This window comes from Anomaloglossus baeobatrachus, chromosome 1, assembly GCF_048569485.1.
Source record: "Anomaloglossus baeobatrachus isolate aAnoBae1 chromosome 1, aAnoBae1.hap1, whole genome shotgun sequence".
Classification (NCBI taxonomy): Eukaryota; Metazoa; Chordata; class Amphibia; order Anura; family Aromobatidae; genus Anomaloglossus; species Anomaloglossus baeobatrachus.
The window spans coordinates 480,695,219-480,718,287 of record NC_134353.1 but is presented as its reverse complement, the minus strand read 5'-3'; the positions used below and the strand labels follow the sequence as shown (position 1 = coordinate 480,718,287).

Below are 23,069 nucleotides of genomic sequence, written 5' to 3'. Positions count from 1 at the left end.
TGTCGTTGTGTCTCTTATCAAGGTCCCTACTGTTGTTTACCTGCAATGTTTGTTTTAGCTTCAGGGCATTATCATTGCTGACTAGGTCAGATAGTCCGGCATGCTCCTTGCTGTGATTAGCACCTCACTGTCTATAGACAATGTACATAGAGAACCTGGTGTGGGTGGAGGCAGCTTTCTGAGCTCTGCTGCATTCCTAAATCTAAAGACACTGATAGTGTCACAACCACTGCACCCAGTAAAGTAAGTGAGACATCATTGGATTCAGAGTCTCTTTGTCTACATTATGCTGCACTCAGATGAGGTAGCAGAAACCTGACGACAGATTCCCTTTTAGGCCTTGTGCGCACTGGGAAATGAAATTTCCTTGAGAAAATTCCGCATGCTCTCAAAGATTACCGCACCCGCGGTAAAAAACCGCGGGAAACCGCACCCGAAAACCGCATGCGGTTTGCTGCGGTTTTACCGCGGTATTATTCGCGGTATTGCCGCGTGCGGGTTGGGATGTGCATTATTGCATTCAATGCAATAAAGCACATTGAAAAAAAAAAAAAAAAAGTCATTTAATCCTGAGATAGTAGATAGATAGACAGAAGAATAGATAGAGGGATAGATAGATAGACAGATAGATAGATGACAGATCGCTGCATTTCCCACGGTCGGCAGTGAGTTCACATTACCGGCCGTGGGAAATGACCAGTAATTATCTCTGCTGTCTGCTGCTTTCATTCAGCGCTGTGTCTATGTCAGTCGCGGCTGGATGGAAGCAGCGCAGGACCTGTGGATTACGCCGGAGCGGTGGATTACGCCGGAGCTTTGGTGCGGGAGGGGTTAATAAAATGGTGAACGAGGCTTGTTTGTTTTATTTAAAATAAAGGATTTTTCGGTGTGTGTGTTTTTTTCACTTTACTTACGGGTTGATCCTGTCAGCTGTCACATAGACGCTGCCATGATCAAGCCTGGAGTTAATGGCGGTGGTCCCCCACCATCATTAACCCCTTGTATTACCTTGCTGCCACTGCTACACGGCAGCAAGAAGAGCCGGGGACACGCCGGTGCTGCCGCATAATGCATGCGACAGTGCCGGGGCAGCTGCGGCTGATATTCTCGGCTGCCGGAGGGGGAGTGAGGCGGGGGACATTAACCCTGCCCCTCTCCCTCCCCAGCCTGAGAATACCGGGCCGCCGCTATGTGCTTACCTCGGCTGGACGGTAAATATGCAGCGGAGCCCACGTCTTTGTTTTCTATATTTCCGTTTTCTTTCTATGTGTGTTCTATGTGTCTGTGTTCTATGTGTCTGTGATGTGTTCTGTGTCTGTGATCTGTGTGTTTACTCTCTGCTTTGCTTCCTGTTCCTGTAATGACATCACTTCCCTGCAAAACTGCAGACAAGCGATGCACATTACCGGAGGTAAACCGCGAAATACCGCAGGGAATAACGCAGGAAAACACAGTGAACCGCACAGAATTTTCTGCCTGCGTTATTCCCTGCGGGATTTCACGATTATATTGGAGTCAATGGAGTGGAATCCCGCAGCGATGTGCGGAAAAGAAGTGACATGCACTTGTTTTTGCTGCGGGATTCCCGCAGCAAAACATGCAGCTGTCAAATTCCGCCCAGTGCGCACAGGATTTTTTTTCTCCATAGGATTTGCTGGTGATTCACTGCAGAGATGTTATGAACATTTTCTGCAGCGAAACATGCAGCAAATCCGCGGAAAATCCGCGGCAAAATCCGGTAAGTGCGCACATAGCCTAAAGGGGTTTTCCATCACCGAGGAAACCCTTCCTAACTATTGTAATGACACACTGCTAGGATTCAGCTCCACTTACTGGTTCCAGTGGCAATTTACACACTTGCTAAATCCCAGCGGATTGTACTTTACACGAAGTTAGGATTTTGTAAGCTGCAGGGGTTTCTAAAAATCTCCTAAGTGTTTGGACAACCCCCTTACAGGGGTTCCACACTAGCAAAATAAATATTAGACATATGCAATATTCATAAAAAATAGTGTGCAAAAAAGTTATTTAGAAAGAGCTTTTTAAAAAGTGTTTTTTGCAGGGGGCCTGCCATGAAAAAAAAATTATTATTAAAGGGTTTGTCAACTACATAAAGAATACCTTTTCATCCCCTATGTGCGCCTCTTTAAAAATAATAAAAAAATCCTATACGCTCCTCCGGTGCCAGTGTGGTACCAGCGATGTTAGAACTCGCATTCCCGGGGTCCACGTGACATTGGTTTTGAGGCTCATGTGTCATTACAATCAGCGCCGACTTCTCTCTGCCCGCCTTCAGACACAGGAGTAATTAACATGATGTGCGCAGCAGCCGCAGCTCTCACTTCTTGTTAATTACTTAAACGTCCAAAGGCGGAGAGAAGAAGGCCAACGTTAATTGGTTTTGGGTCTTGTGTGTCATAACAATGTCACGTGGGGCCCGGGATCGCGAGTTCTGAGATTGGAGGAACCACGCCGGCACTGGAGGGGAGTATAGGATTTGTTACTTTTATGGGCGTGCATATGGGAAATGAGAAGGGGGTGTCCAAATAGTGGACAAACCCTCTAAATAATTTTAATACGAAACAAAACTTCAAAAGCATTGTGGTTACATTTTTATTAGAGTTGTTGACACTGAGATTTGGGGTTGATTTGTGTCATCTGCACTACATATCACATACTGGTAATTAGTGTTGAGCGGACCCGGATTGGCAAAAGCCATATCCACACGGTTTGAGCGTCAGATCAGAGTCCAACCCGGACGCGGGGGTGTGTCTGTCTGTCTGTCTGTCTCTCTCTTCTCTCTCGTCCCAGATTCCGCTCCCCATTGACATATATAGGGCCGGATTACGGATCGGATCCGGACTTCTTTGTCAACCCGCCGCGGACCTACCGGACCCGGATTATTTGCAATCCGCTCAACTCTACTAGTAATACAAAAGTGTGTCACTTGTGTCTCACTGATCTACACAGACTTTAAAGCACACCAATCACCAGGATTTTCCTACATAAAGCCAGTGCAGTACTGGCACTAGGTTATCAGGCTGATTCTATACATACCTTTAGTGGTCAGCTCGGATGTTTAAGTTTTGAAACAAAAGCAAGTAAAGGTTGTAAAATAAGCAGCTTTTTGAATGATAGCAGCTGCCAATCAGCTGATAGCTGGGGTGGGTATTCATAGTGATTCTCGCCCCCCTGCCTGTCGTCCTCCCCATTATTTATGCTAATTCTATTATACAATCGTTTTAATAATAGTTGTAGAAGGACCTGTGCTGATGTCATACCCATGTGGAGCCTCAGCCAACAGAAAAATAATGTTGCTTCCTGGTATCAGCTATGTTGGCTGAGGCCCCGCCCCTTCTGGTCACATGGGCATGACATCAGCACAGGTCCTTCTACAACTATTAGTAAAACGATTCTATAATAGAATTAGCAGAAATAACGAGGACGACGACAGGCAGGGGGGCGAGAATCACTGTGAATACCCACCCCAGCTATCAGCTGATCGGCAGCTGCTGTCACTCAACAAGCTGCTAATTTTACAAACTTTACTTGCTTGTGTTTCAAAACCTAAACATCTGAGCTGACAACTAAAAGGTATGTATAGAATTAGCCTGATAGTGCCAGTATAGCACTGGCTTTAGGTTATATAGGAAAATCCTGGTGATTGGTATGCTTTAAAGGCAGGGTCAGATCCACAAAACAGAATGGGACATGCTCTGAGTCTACTGGACAGGAGACATGGACCCCTTTATAAATCTGATGTGTGTATGGACCAATAAAAGCCTATGGGTCAGTGTGCTGTCAGAGAAAAAAAACAGCACACGGATGTGTGAATACAGCCCAAGGTTAACACCATATTTATCTGCAGCAAAATTACCACAATTTAAATGTAGAATTGGATGCAGATATGGAGTGTGGCAGATCTATTGTGGACTTTACCTTTTATAAAAGATGAAATCCAAAGCAAATTCACATGGAACAATAACCCTTTGGTGGAATATATTCCACATATAGCTTTAGTCTAACCTGGTGTGGCTTTATCAAGAACGCAGGAACCCCAAAGAATAGCATATCTCGGAAGGTACCGCAAATAAGTCGCAGAAAGACAGAACTATTTGGGCTTTTTGCAACCTACTGGTTACAACATAACCCCATTCCGCTGCACTACAGTGGAACCTCGCTTAACGAGTAACCCACTTAACGAGAATTTCGCTTAACAAGCAAAGCTTTCTGTAAATTTGTAACTCTGTTTACGAGAAAGCCTTGCTGTACGAGCAAAATACTCACCGCACACACTTCCGGTTCCGTACATACACCGCGTTCTAACCCGCTCTTGCAGTCAACACAAACACACACAAACAAACACACAAGCACGCACGCACACATATACAGTATTATGCTCACCTTACCTTCCGTTCCATCGCCGGCCTAATGGGTCTTGTAGTTCGCCGGTGCATCGCGACGAGGGAGGAATCCTCGCGGCAAACTACAGGACCCAGGAGACCGTCGATGGAACGGAAGGTAAGGCGAGCATATAATATGTGTACCTTTCGTTCCATCGCCGGCCTCCTGGGTCCTGTAGTTCGCCGCTCCACGCTGTGTATCGGTAACCATCGGCGACGAGGCAGGAACTTCCCCTGTCAGATGCTACTCAATGGCAGCGTGCTGACCAATCAGAGGCTCCTGCCTTTGACGTCAGTGCTCTGGGTGCAGAAGTTCCTTCCTCGTCATCATGGTTACCCGATACACGGCCCGTGCTAGAGAACAGCAAGTCCCAGCAGACCGACGATGGAACGGAAGGTAAGGTGAGCATAATATGTGCGTGTTTGTGCATGTGCGGAATGGCACAACAGGGGACCAGTATGGGACATTTAACAAGTTGTGGAACGAATTGTCTGCATTGCAATGATTTCCTATGGGAAATCTTGCTTTGCTGAACGAGTAACTTGGTTAACAAGCACAGTCCCAGAACGGATTGTTCTCGTTACCAAGGTTCCACTGTATGTTCTTTTATAGCAGTGGCATAGAATGATCTGTGGCCACCAGACCTGTGTCACGGGCAAGTTTCTGCATAGCCCCAGCCTAGCCTTAATAAGAAATGGATTAATAAACTATTCTTGTTATAGTGAAGAAAAACTAATAAAATGTTGGAAAAAATAAAATCGTACTTACACAATCATACAAAACATCATAAAAATGTTCCACATGGCGATAAAAATTCTGAAGTAGCGTAAACTGAGGAGAAATTCTCGAATATTGTCACCTGAAAAAGAAAAACACACACCAAAAAAACATTATTAATTTGAGGTGGAGCACAAACGTGGGCTACTGTAAGTGTATATACAAAACATGCCATTCTAAAAATGAGTGCGACTGTTGGGACGCCACCGATCCAGGAATGTGTCTCTGCAGAGCTCCGCTGAATGTACCATCACTCCGTGTATTCTCTATTGGGTGGTGGAAATGGCTGAACGCTACACTCTGTACCTAGCAGTCCCATAGAGAGGAATGGGGCGCTGGTACATCACAAATAAGCTCCATGCAGCGCTCGTCTGGGTTCCTATGGATAGATAATCATTTCTAAAGAAGGGAATAACCCTTTAATAAGACGTCCAACCCCACGAGTAATACTCATATCACCAATGCCATGAGTTCCGTACCGATTAATTCCAGGTACCCCGCCGCTTTCCATTCATCCAGCTTGTAAGCAATTTGTCAAAAATGTCATAGGGTTGGACAACCCAATCCCTTTCAAAAGTTTTTATGAAAACCACAAGCCAATGTATTGTAACCTGATATCCTCAGATCAAAAGGAAAAGATCCAGCACTTTGCCCTCCGATGATGGATAAAAGCTATTGATGAGCAAGCACTACCATGCTCGGGTGCTCATAACGAGTAGTAATGAGTGAGCACTACCATGCTCGGGTGCTCATAACGAGTAGTGATGAGTGAGCACTACCATGCTCGGGTGCTCATAACGAGTAGTGATGAGTGAGCACTACCATGCTCGGGTGCTCATAACGAGTAGTAATGAGTGAGCACTACCATGCTCGGGTGCTCATAACGAGTAGTGATGAGTGAGCACTACCATGCTCGGGTGCTCATAACGAGTAGTGATGAGTGAGCACTACCATGCTCGAGTGCTCATAACGAGTAGTGATGAGTGAGCACTACCATGCTCGAGTGCTCATAACGAGTAGTGATGAGTGAGCACTACAATGCTCGGGTGCTCATAACAAGTAGTGATGAGTGAGCACTACCATGCTCAGGTGCTCATAACGAGTAGTGATGAGTGAGCACTACCATGCTCGGGTGCTTGTAACGAGTAGTGATGAGTGAGCACTACCATGCTGGGGTGCTCATAACGAGTAGTGATGAGTGAGCACTACCATGCTGGGGTGCTCATAACGAGTAGTGATGAGCAAGCACTACCATGCTCGGGTGCTCATAACGAGTAGTGATGAGTGAGCATTACCATGCTCAGGTGCTCATAACGAGTAGTGATGAGTGAGCACTACCATGCTCAGGTGCTCATAACGAGTAGTGATGAGTGAGCACTACCATGCTCAGGTGCTCATAACGAGTAGTGATGAGTGAGCACTACCATGCTCAGGTGCTCATAACGAGTAGTGATGAGTGAGCACTACCATGCTCGGGTGCTCATAACGAGTAGTGATGAGCGAGCACTACCATGCTCAGGTGCTCATAACGAGTAGTGATGAGCGAGCACTACCATGCTCGGGTGCTCATAACGAGCAGTGATGAGTGAGCACTACCATGCTCGAGTGCTCATAACGAGTAGTGATGAGTGAGCACTACCATGCTCGGGTGCTCATAACGGGTAGTGATGAGTGAGCACTACCATGCTCGGGTGCTCATAACGGGTAGTGATGAGTGAGCACTACCATGCTCGGGTGCTCATAACGGGTAGTGATGAGTGAGCACTACCACGCTCGGGTGCTCATAACGAGTAGTGATGAGTGAGCACTACCATGCTCGGGTGCTCATAACGAGTAGTGATGAGTGAGCACTACCATGCTCGGGTGCTTGGTACTCGTAATGAGCAGTCGGACGAGTAAAATGGGAGTCAGCGGGGAACTCTTCTGTAAAAATGCTTGCGTTCCCCATTGATATCCTCGAGTCGCACCCATCCGAGCGTCCAACTGCTCATTAGGAATACCGAGCACCCAAGTATAGTAGTGCTCGCTCATCCCTAATAAAAACAATAATGTTTATTTCAGAATCCAATTAAAAACAGGACACCTTGGAAAAACATGCCAGACCTACGCGTTTCAGACTAGTGTGTAGAAACGGTCCTTATTCATACCATGCATTACATTCTCTGGATCAACTATCAACCTCCAGGATTCTAGTACAAATAACACATCAGATCTAAGAAAGGTTTGCTCTAAAGTCTTCTAGATTTACAATATATACACTGTGAAGCAAAGAGCGTTTAGACAATGACAGCAATCTTGGGGACCATGGCTGTGTCATTATTACATTAAGGGGTACTTCTCACACAGCGAGATCGCTGCTGAGTCACGGTTTTTGTGACGCACCAGCGATCTCGCTGTGTGCGACACTGAGCAGCGATCGGGCCCCTGCTGTGAGATCGCTGCTTGTTACACACAGTGCTGGTTCATTTTTTGGACGTTGCTCTCCCGCTGATAAGCACACATCGCTGTGTGTGACAGCGAGAGAGCAACGAACTGAATGTGCAGGGAGCCGGTGTCTGGCAGCCTGCGAGTAAGCTGTAACCAAGGTAAATATTGGGTAACCAAGTGAAGTGCTTTGCGTGGTTACCTGATATTTACCTTAGTTACTAGCGTCCGCCGCTCTCACGCTGTCAGTGCCAACTCCCTGCTCCCTGCACAAGTAGCCGGAGTACACATCGGGTAAATAAGCAAAGCGGTTTGCTTATTAACCCGATGTGTACTCTGGCTAGGAGTGCAGGGAGCCAGCGCTAAGCAGTGTGCACTGGTAACCATGGTAAATATCGGGTAACCAAGCGCTTGGTTACCCAATATTTACCTTAGTTACCAAGCGCAGCATCGCTTCCACGCGTCGCTGCTGGCTGGGGGCTGGTCACTGGTGAGATCTGCCTAATTGACAGCTCACCAGCAACCATGTAACGCCGCAGCAGCGAGCCTGATAAGGTCAGATCGCTGGAGCGTTGCTAAAGTGTGACGGTACCCTAAGTCTAGTTTAATACTGATATGTAAATAGATCTCAATGCACACTATGCATCCATATGGACAGATTGCTAACAAAAGCAAATAAAGCTTTTGCCATAAGCCATTGGAACAGAGTCCTGCAATAGTCGTGCCAAAACAAGAATTCCACGCTGCCGGTATTTCAGGCCCTGGACAGGTTTCTATCCAAGTATGAAGAAAGGCTGTCTATCGTCCACCTCTTACATGTCACACAGACTGATACACAAATAGATATAATGTGTCTAACAATACAACCATGGGGCCCGGATTTATCAGAAAAATACAGTGATTACCGTCCCCTCCCGAGCAGGCTGGGCATGATTCCCAATAGGATTATGCTAAGCATGCTTACATCTCATCTGTGAACAGCCACTTAATGCTGCTTTTTAGCAGATACATAATGAGGTACAGCTCTTTACTAAAATGGAAGGAGAATTCAGGAAGCCATGTCACAAGCCCTGTGACTACCATTTCTTCATAACTAGACCATTTATTTAGCAGTATACACTGATATAGGACCACTAATACAACGGCAATCACATGGAAACTAGATTAGCAGCATAAATGCTCATTTTTGGTTGTATAGCAGTATAGGTGATTAATGAGCGTGTGAGCAGCACATGATCTAGTGCTTACGTTGAGTGTATTTTTGAAAATGTTTATTTTTTTTTTACTGGCCTGTTAAAAATAAAAAATCTTCACATTTTCAATTTTCACACTGTCCACAAGCCCTTATATTAGACTGTACAGAAAGCCACATGGACGGAGGCTGCACGATCATATTCATAATTCAACAAAGAAAAAGTGGCACTGACCCAAAATTATTTAAAAATTATTATTTTATTTAAATACACAATATTAAAATTAAAACAAGGAGTCCAATTAGGTTAGCTTTACCGCATACTTAGAATACAATCATCTAAATATTATAACATTGCTGTCAAAACCAGTAAAGTTACGGGATATATATGACTGTATGTATACAGCGTAATTGAATGACAGTTATGGACAATATTAACCTTAATTAGGCCATAGTTTAAGTACCTTATTGTTGCACTGTCTTAGTCACTATAATTGATTTCTATAAAATAGAATTTTATATATATATATTTTAGAACTAGTTCCTAATTATGCTATCACAGCTGTAGAGTGTATAGTCCCTGATGAAGAGGTGAAACGCGCGTTGGGACTGCTTGGGAGGCTGATAACGCTATTAGGGTTAGTACTGTTCCTAATTATATTGAGGATAACTAGGAGGATTATTGTCGGGCACCACATACTGTGACCATATATAGTGGTTATATTGGCTACACTAACAATTCTACCCCTTCACATAGCAGAATATGGTGAGGATGTTATGGTGAGAATTGTGACTGGGCAATTTATTATGTAAAAACTTACAGTTTACAAACCCCTCTATACAGCTGTGATAGCATAATTATGAACTAGTTCTAAAATATAAAATTCTATTATATAGAGATCAATTATAGTGACTAAGGCATAGTGCCACAATAAGGTACTTGTATTATGGCCTAATCCAGAACGGTCATTCAATTATGCTGTATAGATACGTTCATATATATCCCGTAACTATACTGGTTTTGTCAGCAATGATTTATTTATATGATTGTATTATAAGTATGCTGTATGGCTAACCTAATTGGCCTCCTTGTTTTAATTGTAATAAGATGTGTATTAAATTAAATAAATAAAATAATTTTTTAAGAATTTTGGGTCAGTACCACTTTTTCTCTGTTGAATTATATTATTAGTGGTCCCTCACACATATGTGTTAGGTCTGGGTTAGTGACCTATTATAAACGATCATATTCATACAGGAGAGCTTTCTTGGCATGCTCTGAAAAGATCTGAAAGTCATTGTGAAGGGTGGAGGAGCTGGGTCAGCTGTGACATTGTCAGGAGTGTGTTAGGGCTAGAGCTGAGCGAGTACCTAACTGTTTGTACTCGCTATACTCGTACCCACTACTGTCTAATACTCGTGTATTTATTCCGAATAGCATGTGCAATGCAAGTCAGTGGCGAAAACTCACAATGTAAGGAGTTACCTGAATCCCGCACTATTCACTACTCGCATGAATAATACAGCATTCGGGTTACTCGTTACATTGTGAGTTTTCCCCATTGATTTGCATTGTACATGCTATTCGGAATGGATACGTGAGTATTAGACAGTAGTCGATATGAGTATAGGGAATATGAATAGTTAGGTACTTGCTCAACTCTAGTTATGGCCTGATGTGATCTCGGGGTAATCTGGGAACAAGAGGTCACTGTGTTGTTGATCGCAGATTTGCTTTAGTGTTCGATCGTCATTTTCCGAGTTAGAGAGTATTTAATTCCATCAGGTGCTGAAGGGGTTAAGGTTCATTTCTATCCTGCAGTGATCTAACAGGTAGTTGTATTCCCACCTGCAGCCACTCTCTTTTGTTATAAATATCTGCTCCTCACTCCTTCCTACCTTCCTATGCCAACTATAGCTATCTATGCTGTCCACTTTGAAGGAGCCAGTCTCTGGAGAAGCTAAGCTGTCGCAGCTGAGAAGTTCCTGCTGGAGAAGCTGCAGAGTGTTATCTGTTGTGTCTTTCCTGACCTGTTTGTGGTACCTTCCTCGTGTTGCCTTATTGCAGTAGTGAGACTAGCGTCTCACTGGCCTTCACTAGTCACGGTGAGTTCAAGACCAGTGAGGGCCTAGTAAATGAGGCTCATTGGGGGGTGGGGGTGGGGGGTGGAACTCATCTAGGAGTGAAGACATCAGCATCTGATGAGTGTTAGGAGGTAACCCTGCTCCCTAGCGCCACGGCCTTCCGCTGTATTGCTATCTTGGTGTTCCACCTGTGATGGCCTCTCGCCGGGAGTCCTCTCGTACCTGGCGTGACACCTGCAGTCACATTGTGACAGACATCGCCTATTGTGAATGGTGGATGCTGCGTCATCAGCCACGTATAGAGACCTGTCATTGTAAGCCTGCCTCTGATGATAATAAGACTGGTGAAAAGGGTTCTGTCCACAACAGAAAGTGTAAGTATAGTATTCAGCTTAGTGAGCAATATTAATAGGAATACAAGTTGTCTCGTTCAATATCATATATAAACCACACCACCTTTTGTGTCTGTTGGGTGTAGTCCGGTGGATTCACAAGATTTTCAGGTAGCCCCACCTCCAGTCCACTGACTGATGTACCAGGTCCTTCCAACACGCCTTATGATTCTAGCACTGTTATCCACATGCTGTCAGGTCCATATAGAAGGCTGACCATGCCAATGTATTGCTTCTCTGGGGAGAAGCTGGCAGCACAGGTGTCTTGCACCAGCTTAGGGTATATATGCTCACGCTGCAGATTTATCTGTACCCAAACTGCAACCAAAACTTCTCTTTGTCCCAGAGAGCTTGGAAATGTAAAAAATGTATGTAATGCGTTTTTTGAGAAAAAATAGACATGGGTGGACCAGACTGTGAAGTCTGACCCCCGTGGGTTTAAAAGGCACCAGCAGGGGTCGGACACTCTGGAAATAAAAAAAAGAAAGAAAAAATAAAGCTAGCGCGTTTTACCGAGTCACCTGCGCAGCTGTACACTGCTTCTGCAGCCGCTCAGTCTTCTTCTGGGGCCACTGATTAGGCTCATGCATATTCACTGCTTCAGCTGCCCACCATCGTCTGTGATTGGTTGCAGTAAAACAGCACCCCCAGCCTGTGTGACAGCGTGTCTGATGCTTCCAATCACAGACCCAATCTGCGGGTCTATCGCGTACAGTAAAAATAAATAAAAAACAACTTTGTGTGGTTTCCCCACCACCCCTCCCCAATTTTGATAACCAGCCAAGATAAAGCCAGACAGCTGGGAGCTAGTATTCTCAGGCTGGGGAGACCCACGTTATTGGGAGCACCCCAGACTAAAAATATCAGCCTGCAGCCACCCAGGATTATCTCACTTATTAGATGCAACAACCCCAGCACTTTACCCGACTTTTCCTGATTGCCCTGATGCGATGGCAATCAGGGTAATAATGGGTTTCTCTGCTCACAGCTCACATTAAGTCCTAGAATAGTAATGTGAGGCGTCTATGAGACACCCTCATCACTAATCCGGAAGTTAAAAGAAAAACAAACACCCCAAAAATCCTTTATTTGAAATAAAATACAAAGAAGAACTCTCTTTCATTCCTTTAACCCCAAAAACTTCCCTGCAGGTCTGACGTAATCCACATGAGGTCCCATGACAATTCAGCTCTGCTACATCTGAACCTGGAGAGATCGAAAATATGTCCGATCTCTCCAGGCTCCGGGAAACACTGACAAACGCTACCCAGCTGGCAGCAGTGACGTCACTCAGTTCAACGGAGGTCATACCTGGGTTCTCAGATGACCCGAGCATGCATGCTCAGATGACCCGAGCACATGTGTACTGAAAGTGGGAAGGATAAGCTTCTGACAACTAGTGAAAGTGTATGGCTCTTTTGACTTTAATAAGAAAAGCTAAGACTTAAAAGAGGTATTCCCATCTACAAGATCTTATCCTAATATGTAGTAGATGTAATATTAGTAAATACTTCCAATTAGAAATGAAGTATAGGTCATCTGATATAACCAGATTACCTCATGTGCAGGGCATTGCAGCTTATGTATCCATGGCTACATTCACTCACATAGTGACAGTTGTACGTGGTCGTAACATAGTTACCTAAGCTGCAATGCCCTGCACATGAGGTAAGAGACATGGCTATATCAGGAGAACTATACTACATTTCTAATTGGAGGTATTTGCTAATATATTATTATTATTATTATTATTATTATTAAACCTACTACATATTGGGATAGTATCTTAGAGATGGGAATAACACTTTAAGTCTTACAGATTAGCACATATATCATCAAGGATGCTAAAAGTTATTTCTGTACATTATATTACCAATAAATTATTGTACTGAACACTATTTGTTAGTCTATTATAAATGATTTCATCTTCCATATGCTGAACTTCAACTATTGTCCTGGTATAACCTGCCAAACTGGTATTATGCAAGCGGATATACGAAACTGCTGGTAGATGAAGGCTCTCCTGCGCTATAAGAGCTATAAACAGAAAGAAATCCACATAACCTACATAAGGCTATTACATTCCCTTTAATGGGTCAGAAATGGAGATGGTATGGGGCACACGGGAGACACACCTGCACCCAAGCTTCTATCAACCCCGACAGCAATGGAAAAATGCATATATCCAACTGTGCACAAATACAAGAAATGCAGTAAATCATCATTTATTTCTACAGCGCCAGCATATTATGCAGAACTTTGTAAATGACGTAACCACAAAATAGCTATATCAATATAGTAGCTTTCAGGCATAAATCTGACATTAGATACCGTCAGACTTATAAGTCTCTAAAACAAAAAACTAGTCCAAGCTAGAACAATAAAGCAGATACAAAATAGACACTTCTGCAGGCACCGGCAATCTGAACTGATGTCCAAAGTCAAATCTGGTGAATCACTCAATAGATGTAGTGAAGAGTAATGAGCAAGCACTACCATGCTCGGGTGCTCTGTACTCATAACTAGTGATGTGCAAGCACTACCATGCTCGAGTGCTCTGTACTCATAACTAGTGATGTGCAAGCACTACCATGCTCGAGGGCTCTGTACTCATAACGAGTAGTGATGAGCGAGCACTACCAGGCTCGGGTGCTCTGTACTCATAACTAGTGATGAGCGAGCACTACCATGCTTGGGTGGTCTGTACTCGTAACGAGCAGTGATGAGCGAGCACTGCCATGCTTGGGTGGTCTGTACTCGTAACGAGCAGTGATGAGCGAGCACTGCCATGCTTGGGTGGTCTGTACTCGTAACGAGCAGTGATGAGCGAGCACTGCCATGCTTGGGTGGTCTGTACTCGTAACGAGCAGTGATGAGCGAGCACTGCCATGCTTGGGTGGTCTGTACTCGTAATGAACAGTGATGAGCGAGCACTGCCATGCTTGGGTGGTCTGTACTCGTAATGAACAGTGATGAGCGAGCACTGCCATGCTTGGGTGGTCTGTACTCGTAACGAGTAGTGATGAGGGAGCACTGCCATGCTTGGTTGGTCTGTACTCGTAACGAGCAGTGATGAGGGAGCACTGCCATGCTTGGGTGGTCTGTACTCGTAACGAGCAGTGATGAGCGAGCACTGCCATGCTTGGGTGGTCTGTACTCGTAACGAGCAGTGATGAGCGAGCACTACCTTGCTTGGTTGGTCTGTACTCGTAACGAGTAGTGATGAGGGAGCACTACCATGCTTGGGTGGTCTGTACTCGTAACGAGCAGTGATGAGCGAGCACTGCCATGCTTGGTTGGTCTGTACTCTTAACGAGCAGTGATGAGCGAGCACTGCCATGCTTGGTTGGTCTGTACTCGTAACGAGCAGTGATGAGGGAGCACTGCCATGCTTGGTTGGTCTGTACTCGTAACGAGTAGTGATGAGGGAGCACTGCCATGCTTGGTTGGTCTGTACTCGTAACGAGCAGTGATGAGCGAGCACTGCCATGCTTGGGTGGTCTGTACTCGTAACGAGCAGTGATGAGGGAGCACTGCCATGCTTGGGTGGTCTGTACTCGTAACGAGCAGTGATGAGCGAGCACTACCATGCTTGGTTGGTCTGTACTCGTAACGAGCAGTGATGAGCGAGCACTACCATGCTTGGTTGGTCTGTACTCGTAACGAGTAGTGATGAGCGAGCACTACCATGCTTGGTTGGTCTGTACTCGTAACGAGTAGTGATGAGCGAGCACTACCATGCTTGGTTGGTCTGTACTCGTAACGAGTAGTGATGAGCGAGCACTACCATGCTAGGTTGGTCTGTACTCGTAACGAGTAGTGATGAGGGAGCACTGCCATGCTTGGGTGGTCTGTACTCGTAACGAGTAGTGATGAGTGAGCCCAACCATGCCCCCGGCACTGAATCGTGGCGCTCTGTCACTATCCAACGTTCAGAGGAAGCTGTTGTGTGGGTGGTGTTATACATAGCCCAGCATCTGCAGCAGAGAAAACTGACTGCACCCATTAACCTAAATGACACATCATTGAATCAGAATATCTGTCACTATCTCCTGCTGCTTTCAGATTACAAAGCAAAAACCTGCTGACACATTCCCTTCCAATCAGGCTGTGTTACATTCTAAATATTTTTGGGGTCGTTTTCTTCCATCTCACAAAATAAAAATTGAAATTGCAAATTTTCACATTGATTCTCATATCCCCAGTGGCCAATGACATTTTCATCCAAGGCAAGATTACAATGTCAGCTAGCACCTCTATACAACAGGATCAATCACAATAGATGTCACAGCTGACCTGCTCCCCCTCCCTGCACAATGACTGTTGCACACGCTGATTAGAAACCTCCATACAAATAGGAGTCTGTGCATTGTGGCTAATGTGCATGTGAATTTCCAGAAAATAAAAAATACAGTTACCATAAAAGTTTAATGTAAACAGTTGGATGTTCTCTGATTACTCTTTTTATTTAATGGTGGCTGGAGCTTTCAGAGGGTCCAGGCAGCTAGTCTTTATTACTAAAGCCTTATTCTAATGATTAATGACCTTTCCACCATGTGGGACACTTTCCTGGTATGTGGAGCTGCACTGTTCACTCATTTTCAGGCCACCCGGACAATTTTTGCTCACATCACCAAACAGAAATTAAGTCTTAGATTTCATTTCCATGAACAGTCACTGTGAAGGAGACGTCTTAGAACTCGTACACACCTGTAGTTGCTTCTGACGGATCATCTCCAAATCCTTGGGAGTCTTTTTTCTTTCTGTGATTAAAAATAGTGAAAAAACATCAATTAAACATCAGTTCCTGTTACTTTTGAGATCCCTTGATGCCAAGCTGTGTATGAATGCTGCACTAGCCACATGAACTTTTTGAAAGCCATGTATGCGCACGCTGCATCTTTTTGTGTTCCCAAACTGCAGCCAAAACTGCGGCTAAAACTGCAGCCAAAATGCAGCCAAAACTGCACCTTGTCAGAGAGAGCCTGGAAATGTCAGAAAAACGCATGTAATTGTAGGTGCGTTTTTGGTGCGTTTTTCACAACATGCGTTTTTGCTGCGTTTTTGTGACAAATGTTGACAAAAACGCAGGAAGAATGAACATGCTGCATTTTTTTTGTCACAAACCTTTGACAAATAAAACGCTGACAAATAAACTGCAACGTGCGCATAGGAAATCTGATTTCTCATAGACTTTGCTGGGAAGTCAAATGTCAGAAAGTTCTGACAACAAAACTGCAGCCAAAAAAGCAGCAAAAAAGCAGGAAAAAAAGCAGCGTGCGCATGTAGCCTAAGGGTGGTGCTGCGACACATGTCAAACAGCCACGGATGGAAATATGCCAACGCTACATCGCAGAACAATGGAAAGAAATCACATTGTGGCTGGCAAGTTACTGTGAACACGACATGCAAGTCACAAACTAGATTCTTTTCCCCAAAATTGTATACTGCAAAACAATTGTATTGATGGGGTTTATTAGGCTATGTGCGCACGTTGCGTACAGTTCACTGCAGAAATTTCTGCAGCGATCTGAAGAGCACATGTGCGCTTTAAATCGCTGCAGAAATGTCCGTAGTGAGCGCCGATTCCATGCGCTCTGACTGCAGCTCCTGCCATAGACAGAGCAGGAGCTGCCGGCAAAGCGCAGGAAAGAAGTGACATGCAGTAGCCGAAGCGCTGCGCTCTAAAACGCCACGTGTGCAGGGGCCCTGCACAATCTCCATAGACTGTGCAGGGGACGCAGGACGCATGCAGTTACGCTGCGCTACAAAGCGCAGCGTAACTGCATGTATTTACGCAACGTGCGCACATAGCCTTAAACAGGCAGCCATAGAACTGATAAGCTTCTTTTCTAGATTTCTCCATCCACTGCAACATGTGTTTTCTAAGGGCTTGGAAACACAAGGCATATTGGCAGTACATGTTGTAAATGTCTGAACCTTAAGGCCCTGTGCGCACTAGAAAATAGAATTTTCTTAAGAAAATTCCATAGGGTCTGAAAGATTACCGCACCTGCGATACAAAACCACGGCAAACCACACCCAAAAAACGCATCCAGTTTTACCGCAGTATTGCTGCGGGTTGGTACATGTGTGGATAGATAGAGGGATAGATAGATAGAGGGATAGATAGAGGGATAGATAGATAGAGGGATAGATAGATAGAGGGATAGATAGATAGAGGGATAGATAGATAGAGGGATAGATAGATAGAGGGATAGATAGATAGAGGGATAGATAGATAGAGGGATAGATAGATAGAGGGATAGATAGATAGATAGAGGGATAGATAGATAGATAGAGGGATAGATAGATAGAGGGATAGATAGATAGATAGATAGATAGATAGAGGGATAGATAGATAGAGGGATAGATAGATAGAGGGATAGATAGATAGAGGGATAGATAGATAGAGGGATAGATAGATAGAGGGATAGATAGATAGAGGGATAGATAGATAGAGGGATAGATAGAGGGATAGATAGATAGAGGGATAGATAGAGGGATAGATAGATAGAGGGATAGATAGATAGAGGGATAGATAGATAGAGGGATAGATAGATAGAGGGATAGATAGATAGAGGGATAGATAGATAGAGGGATAGATAGATAGAGGGATAGATAGATAGAGGGATAGATAGATAGAGGGATAGATAGATAGATAGAGGGATAGATAGATAGATAGATAGAGGGATAGATAGATAGAGGGATAGATAGATAGAGGGATAGATAGATAGAGGGATAGATAGATAGAGGGATAGATAGATAGAGGGATAGATAGATAGATAGAGGGATAGATAGATAGAGGGATAGATAGATAGAGGGATAGATAGATAGATAGAGGGATAGATAGATAGATAGAGGGATAGATAGATAGATAGAGGGATAGATAGATAGAGGGATAGATAGATAGATAGATAGAGGGATAGATAGATAGAGGGATAGATAGATAGAGGGATAGATAGATAGAGGGATAGATAGATAGAGGGATAGATAGATAGAGGGATAGATAGATAGAGGGATAGATAGATAGAGGGATAGATAGATAGAGGGATAGATAGATAGAGGGATAGATAGAGGGATAGATAGATAGAGGGATAGATAGATAGAGGGATAGATAGATAGAGGGATAGATAGATAGAGGGATAGATAGATAGAGGGATAGATAGATAGAGGGATAGATAGATAGAGGGATAGATAGATAGATAGAGGGATAGATAGATAGATAGAGGGATAGATAGATAGAGGGATAGATAGATAGAGGGATAGATAGATAGAGGGATAGATAGATAGAGGGATAGATAGATAGATAGAGGGATAGATAGATAGAGGGATAGATAGATAGAGGGATAGATAGATAGAGGGATAGATAGATAGAGGGATAGATAGATAGAGGGATAGATAGATAGAGGGATAGATAGATAGAGGGATAGATAGATAGAGGGATATAGGGATAGATATAGATAATAGATATAGATAATACATGGATAGATAGATAGATAGATAGATAGAGGGATAGATAGATAGATAGATAGAGGGATAGATAGATAGAGGGATAGATAGATAGAGGGATAGATAGATAGAGGGATAGATAGATAGAGGGATAGATAGATAGAGGGATAGATAGATAGAGGGATAGATAGATAGAGGGATAGATAGATAGAGGGATAGATAGATAGAGGGATAGATAGATAGAGGGATATAGGGATAGATATAGATAATAGATATAGATAATACATGGATAGATAGATAGATAGATAGATAGATAGAGGGATAGATAGATAGATAGATAGAGGGATAGATAGATAGAGGGATAGATAGATAGAGGGATAGATAGATAGAGGGATAGATAGATAGATAGAGGGATAGATAGATAGATAGAGGGATAGATAGATAGAGGGATAGATAGATAGAGGGATAGATAGATAGAGGGATATAGGGATAGATATAGATAATAGATATAGATAATACATGGATAGATAGATAGATAGAGGGATAGATAGATAGATAGATAGATAGATAGATAGATAGAGGGATAGATAGATAGAGGGATAGATAGATAGAGGGATATAGGGATAGATATAGATAATAGATATAGATAATACATGGATAGATAGATAGATAGATAGATAGATAGATAGATAGATAGAGGGATAGATAGATAGATGGGCTGGGGGGCTCCCCATAAAGTGGTGCTCCTCATCCTGAGAATACCAGCCTTCAGCCGTGAGGCTTTATCTTGGCTGGTATCAAAATTGGGGGGGACCGCACGCTGTTTTTTTAATTTATTTATTGTACTGCACAATATAGACCCGCCCACCGGCGGCTGTGATTGGTTGCAGTGAGATAGCTGTCACTCAGCGTGGGGGCTCGTCTGAATGCAACCAATCACAGCCACCGGTGAGCAGGGAAGGCGTGAATATGTTATGAGACTAATGAGCGACGGCTCAGGAAGATGAAAGAGCTGCTGCGGCAGCAGTGTGACAGCCGCCCGGTGATCGGTGAGTATGAAGCGCTTGCTCCTACCCCTTTGCGCCCGATTCTGGTCCCCATAGACTTTATATGGGGAGCAGTATCTGGCCAAATACCAGCCCTCCGAATGTATGTTGCCTGATTTCTATGTGCCTGTGTATGATACATGCATGTGTCTGTGTGTGAGTGTGATATGTGTGTTTACTGATCAATTTCCTCTTCCTCTCCTAATGACATCACTTCCTTGCAAAATGCAGGCAAGTGATGTACACTATGTCCCAAAAAACGGGTAATACCGCGGGAATAATGCAATGAAATGCACAGAATTTGCTGCCTGCGTTATTCCCTGCGGTATTTCATGATTACATTACAGTCAATGGGGTAAAATACCGCAGGTAACTGCAGAAAAGAAGTGACATGCATTTCTTTTTGCTGAAGAAAACATGCAGCAAAATCTGTAGGTGACAAAAACCGCATAGTGCGCACAGCATTTTTTTTTACCATAGGTTTTACTGGGGAAGGACTGCAGAAAGGTTAGACATTTTCTGCAGCAAAACCGCGGTAAAAACCACAGCATGTGTACAGGACCTAAGGGTTCCATTTCTGGGACTCCCATATTTAAAGAGGGGGTATCCCATAACCCCTTTAGCACTCAAGAGAGAAGATCAGGGGGGTCACGACACCACACACGTACAACCACCTCACTTCTTCCACTCTACAATGCTAATAGAGAATCTTTCACCAGGCTTTTGCAGCATAATGTAGGGGCAGAGATCCTGATTCCAGTGATGTCACTTACTGAGCGGCTTTCTGCAGTTTAGATAAAATCACTCTCTCCAGTTCTTTGAATGTTTCCCTATGTATAAGGCCCTGTGCCAAAAAGAAAATGTACCTGCGGAATTTTCTGCCGGTATTTCCGCAGGTTCACGCAGCAGCTCCCCAGAATCCGCAGTTATCCGTTATTGCGGATTTCAGGCGGAATTGTTGCGGTAAACCTGCGGAAAACGTGTGGAATTTGAGTGTTATTCCTGCGGATTTCCCCCCTGTATCTACATAGTAGAAAGGCTGGAAATCCGCAGGATAATCCGCAGGAATAATTGACATACAGTTCTTTGCGGCTGCGGGAAATCCGCAGCATATTCCACAGCCGCACATACCACAGCATGGACACAGCATTCCCCATGTCCCATAGGATAACATTGGGAGTGTCTGTACTTGCGCAAACCTGCGGATTTATCTGGGAAATCTAGAAAATCCGCAGGTTTTCCGCAGCAAAATCCGCATGTATTTTCTCCCGTGGGCACAGGGCTTAACACCTCTTTCCCTCACATCACTAACTGGCAGCTTTCTACGTACATTGTGCATAGTCAGAAAGCTGCCAATAAGTCAGTGTTGGGGTTGTACATAGCTCATGAATATGGAGGACTACATGGAAGCAGGTTTATTAGTCCTCTAGTGATAATCTCCTGCTGATTAAACAATCATTTTAACTAAACTACAGCAAGCGCAAGCAGCTCAGTAAGTGACACATCGTTAGAGTCAGGATCTCTGGCTCTACATTATGCTGCTGTCAAATTAGGTGTCAAAAGCCTGGTGATGAGTTGAAGTCCCCTATTTTAGCGAAGGCTGAGCTGCAGATAGCACATTGGTCACCTCTGTTCTATAGTGACGAGCAGAAATGTTAATTATGCATTTTTATTCACAGTTTATATTTTTACTTCTAGACAGCCGGATTACTCTGGTGGTATTAGGTGACTCTTCACAGGATAGTTTTGCTAGATCAAATAGCAATGAAATTGCAGAGAAGGGAGTGGGGTGGATATAGAATATTCTCTAAGAATATGGTACGTACAAGTTACATTTTGAGCTCCAGACTCTTGAAAAGTCTCCTGCTTTATGTTATGGTGGGTGATTGATATCTACACAGGGGTTGTGTAGCATTCTTCCACACATAGACAGGCTGCGTTTGGTGCTGCAGCTCAGCCCCATTCATTTCCGCAGATACAACCCAGATTAGGCTGCTTTCACACTACGTTTTTTTAACATGCGTTATGAACGTTTTTTTGCTATAAAAGCGGATCCTGCTTTTACAGCAAAAAAACCCATGTGTTATTTTGCAGGATCCTGTCACTCTAAGTTTATGGGCGGGCCTTGGAGTCATGTGATCGGGAGTCAGTGGAACTGAACGTGATAGACTGGGAGCCGGCTTCTGACAGCTGCGGAGGTTCATAATGTAAACATCGGGTAACTTGCTTGGATACCCGATATTTACCTTGGTTACGAGCATCCGCGGCTGCTAGGAGCCGGGCTGCCTGCTCCCTGCACACGAAACCAACGTAAACATCGGGTAACTAAGAGAAGCGCTTGGCTTGGTTACCCGATATTTACCTTGGTTACGAGTGTCCGCAGCTATCAAGCGGCGGAGAGAGACAGAGAGAGGGAGAGAGACAGAGAGGGAGGCGGAGAGAGACAGAGAGGGAGGCGGAGAGAGACAGAGAGGGAGGCGGAGAGAGACAGAGAGGGAGGCGGAGAGAGACAGAGAGGGAGGCGGAGAGAGACAGAGAGGGAGGCGGAGAGAGACAGAGAGGGAGGCGGAGAGAGACAGAGAGGGAGGCGGAGAGAGACAGAGAGGGAGGCGGAGAGAGACAGAGAGGCAGGCGGAGAGAGGGACTGATCACCCGAGGCTGGTTTCTGGGCATGCTCAGTAGGGCAAGCAGGATCCTGTCTATCAGCATGCCAGCGTTCACATGCGTTTGCATGCCGTTTAGTCAGGATCCAGCAATTTGCAGTTTTGGACGCAGCTCAAAAATGCTACAAGTAGCGTTTTTGAAAAAAGTTAGAAATCTGCAACTCGCTGGATCCTCACTATAACGCACGCAAACGCATGTGAGCGCATGTTGACGTGAGTCCATTGCAAATGCATTGAAATGAAAACGCATTTGCACTGGATCCGTTTTTGCGTTAAAAAAACCGTTCAGGACGCATGTTAAAAAAACGTAGTGTGAAAGCAGCCTAATAAAGACAAAACGGGCAAGGGATGAGGGTTAAAGTGCATCTGCAGTTATCATATTCCGGAATCACCGCCATCAGCACTAGAGAATACACACGGGCAGAGGGAGCCCTAGGGGGCAGCACACACTACACCTGCCACTGAGGGCACATTACACCTGCCACTGAGGGCACATTACACCTGGCAGAAGGACTGTGATGACAACTTACAATTTGAAGTTCAGCACCGCTCCAGCATTCACCAGCAATGTCCTGTAATAGAGGAATGACAAAGAGATTACCACTACAGTAAGATCCGATCAGCTAGAATAATA

The 23,069-nt window shown here is 44.4% G+C and overlaps 1 protein-coding gene across 2 annotated transcripts in view; it reads right to left on the bottom strand.

Annotated features, from left to right (window-relative positions):
* SMIM7 (small integral membrane protein 7) overlaps window positions 1-23,069 on the bottom strand; it is a 30,042-nt gene that overhangs the window by 2,612 nt on the left and 4,361 nt on the right. The window contains exons 2-5 of one of the 2 annotated variants that reach the window (XM_075338322.1): window positions 22,966-23,007; window positions 15,985-16,037; window positions 13,410-13,463; window positions 5,173-5,263 (exon numbers count right to left, since the gene is read on the bottom strand). In XM_075338322.1, the coding sequence (XP_075194437.1) occupies window positions 5,173-5,263; window positions 13,410-13,463; window positions 15,985-16,037; window positions 22,966-23,007 (240 nt within the window). The remainder of the gene's footprint in view (window positions 1-5,172; window positions 5,264-13,409; window positions 13,464-15,984; window positions 16,038-22,965; window positions 23,008-23,069) is intronic. The other variant, XM_075338329.1, reaches the window with a different exon arrangement.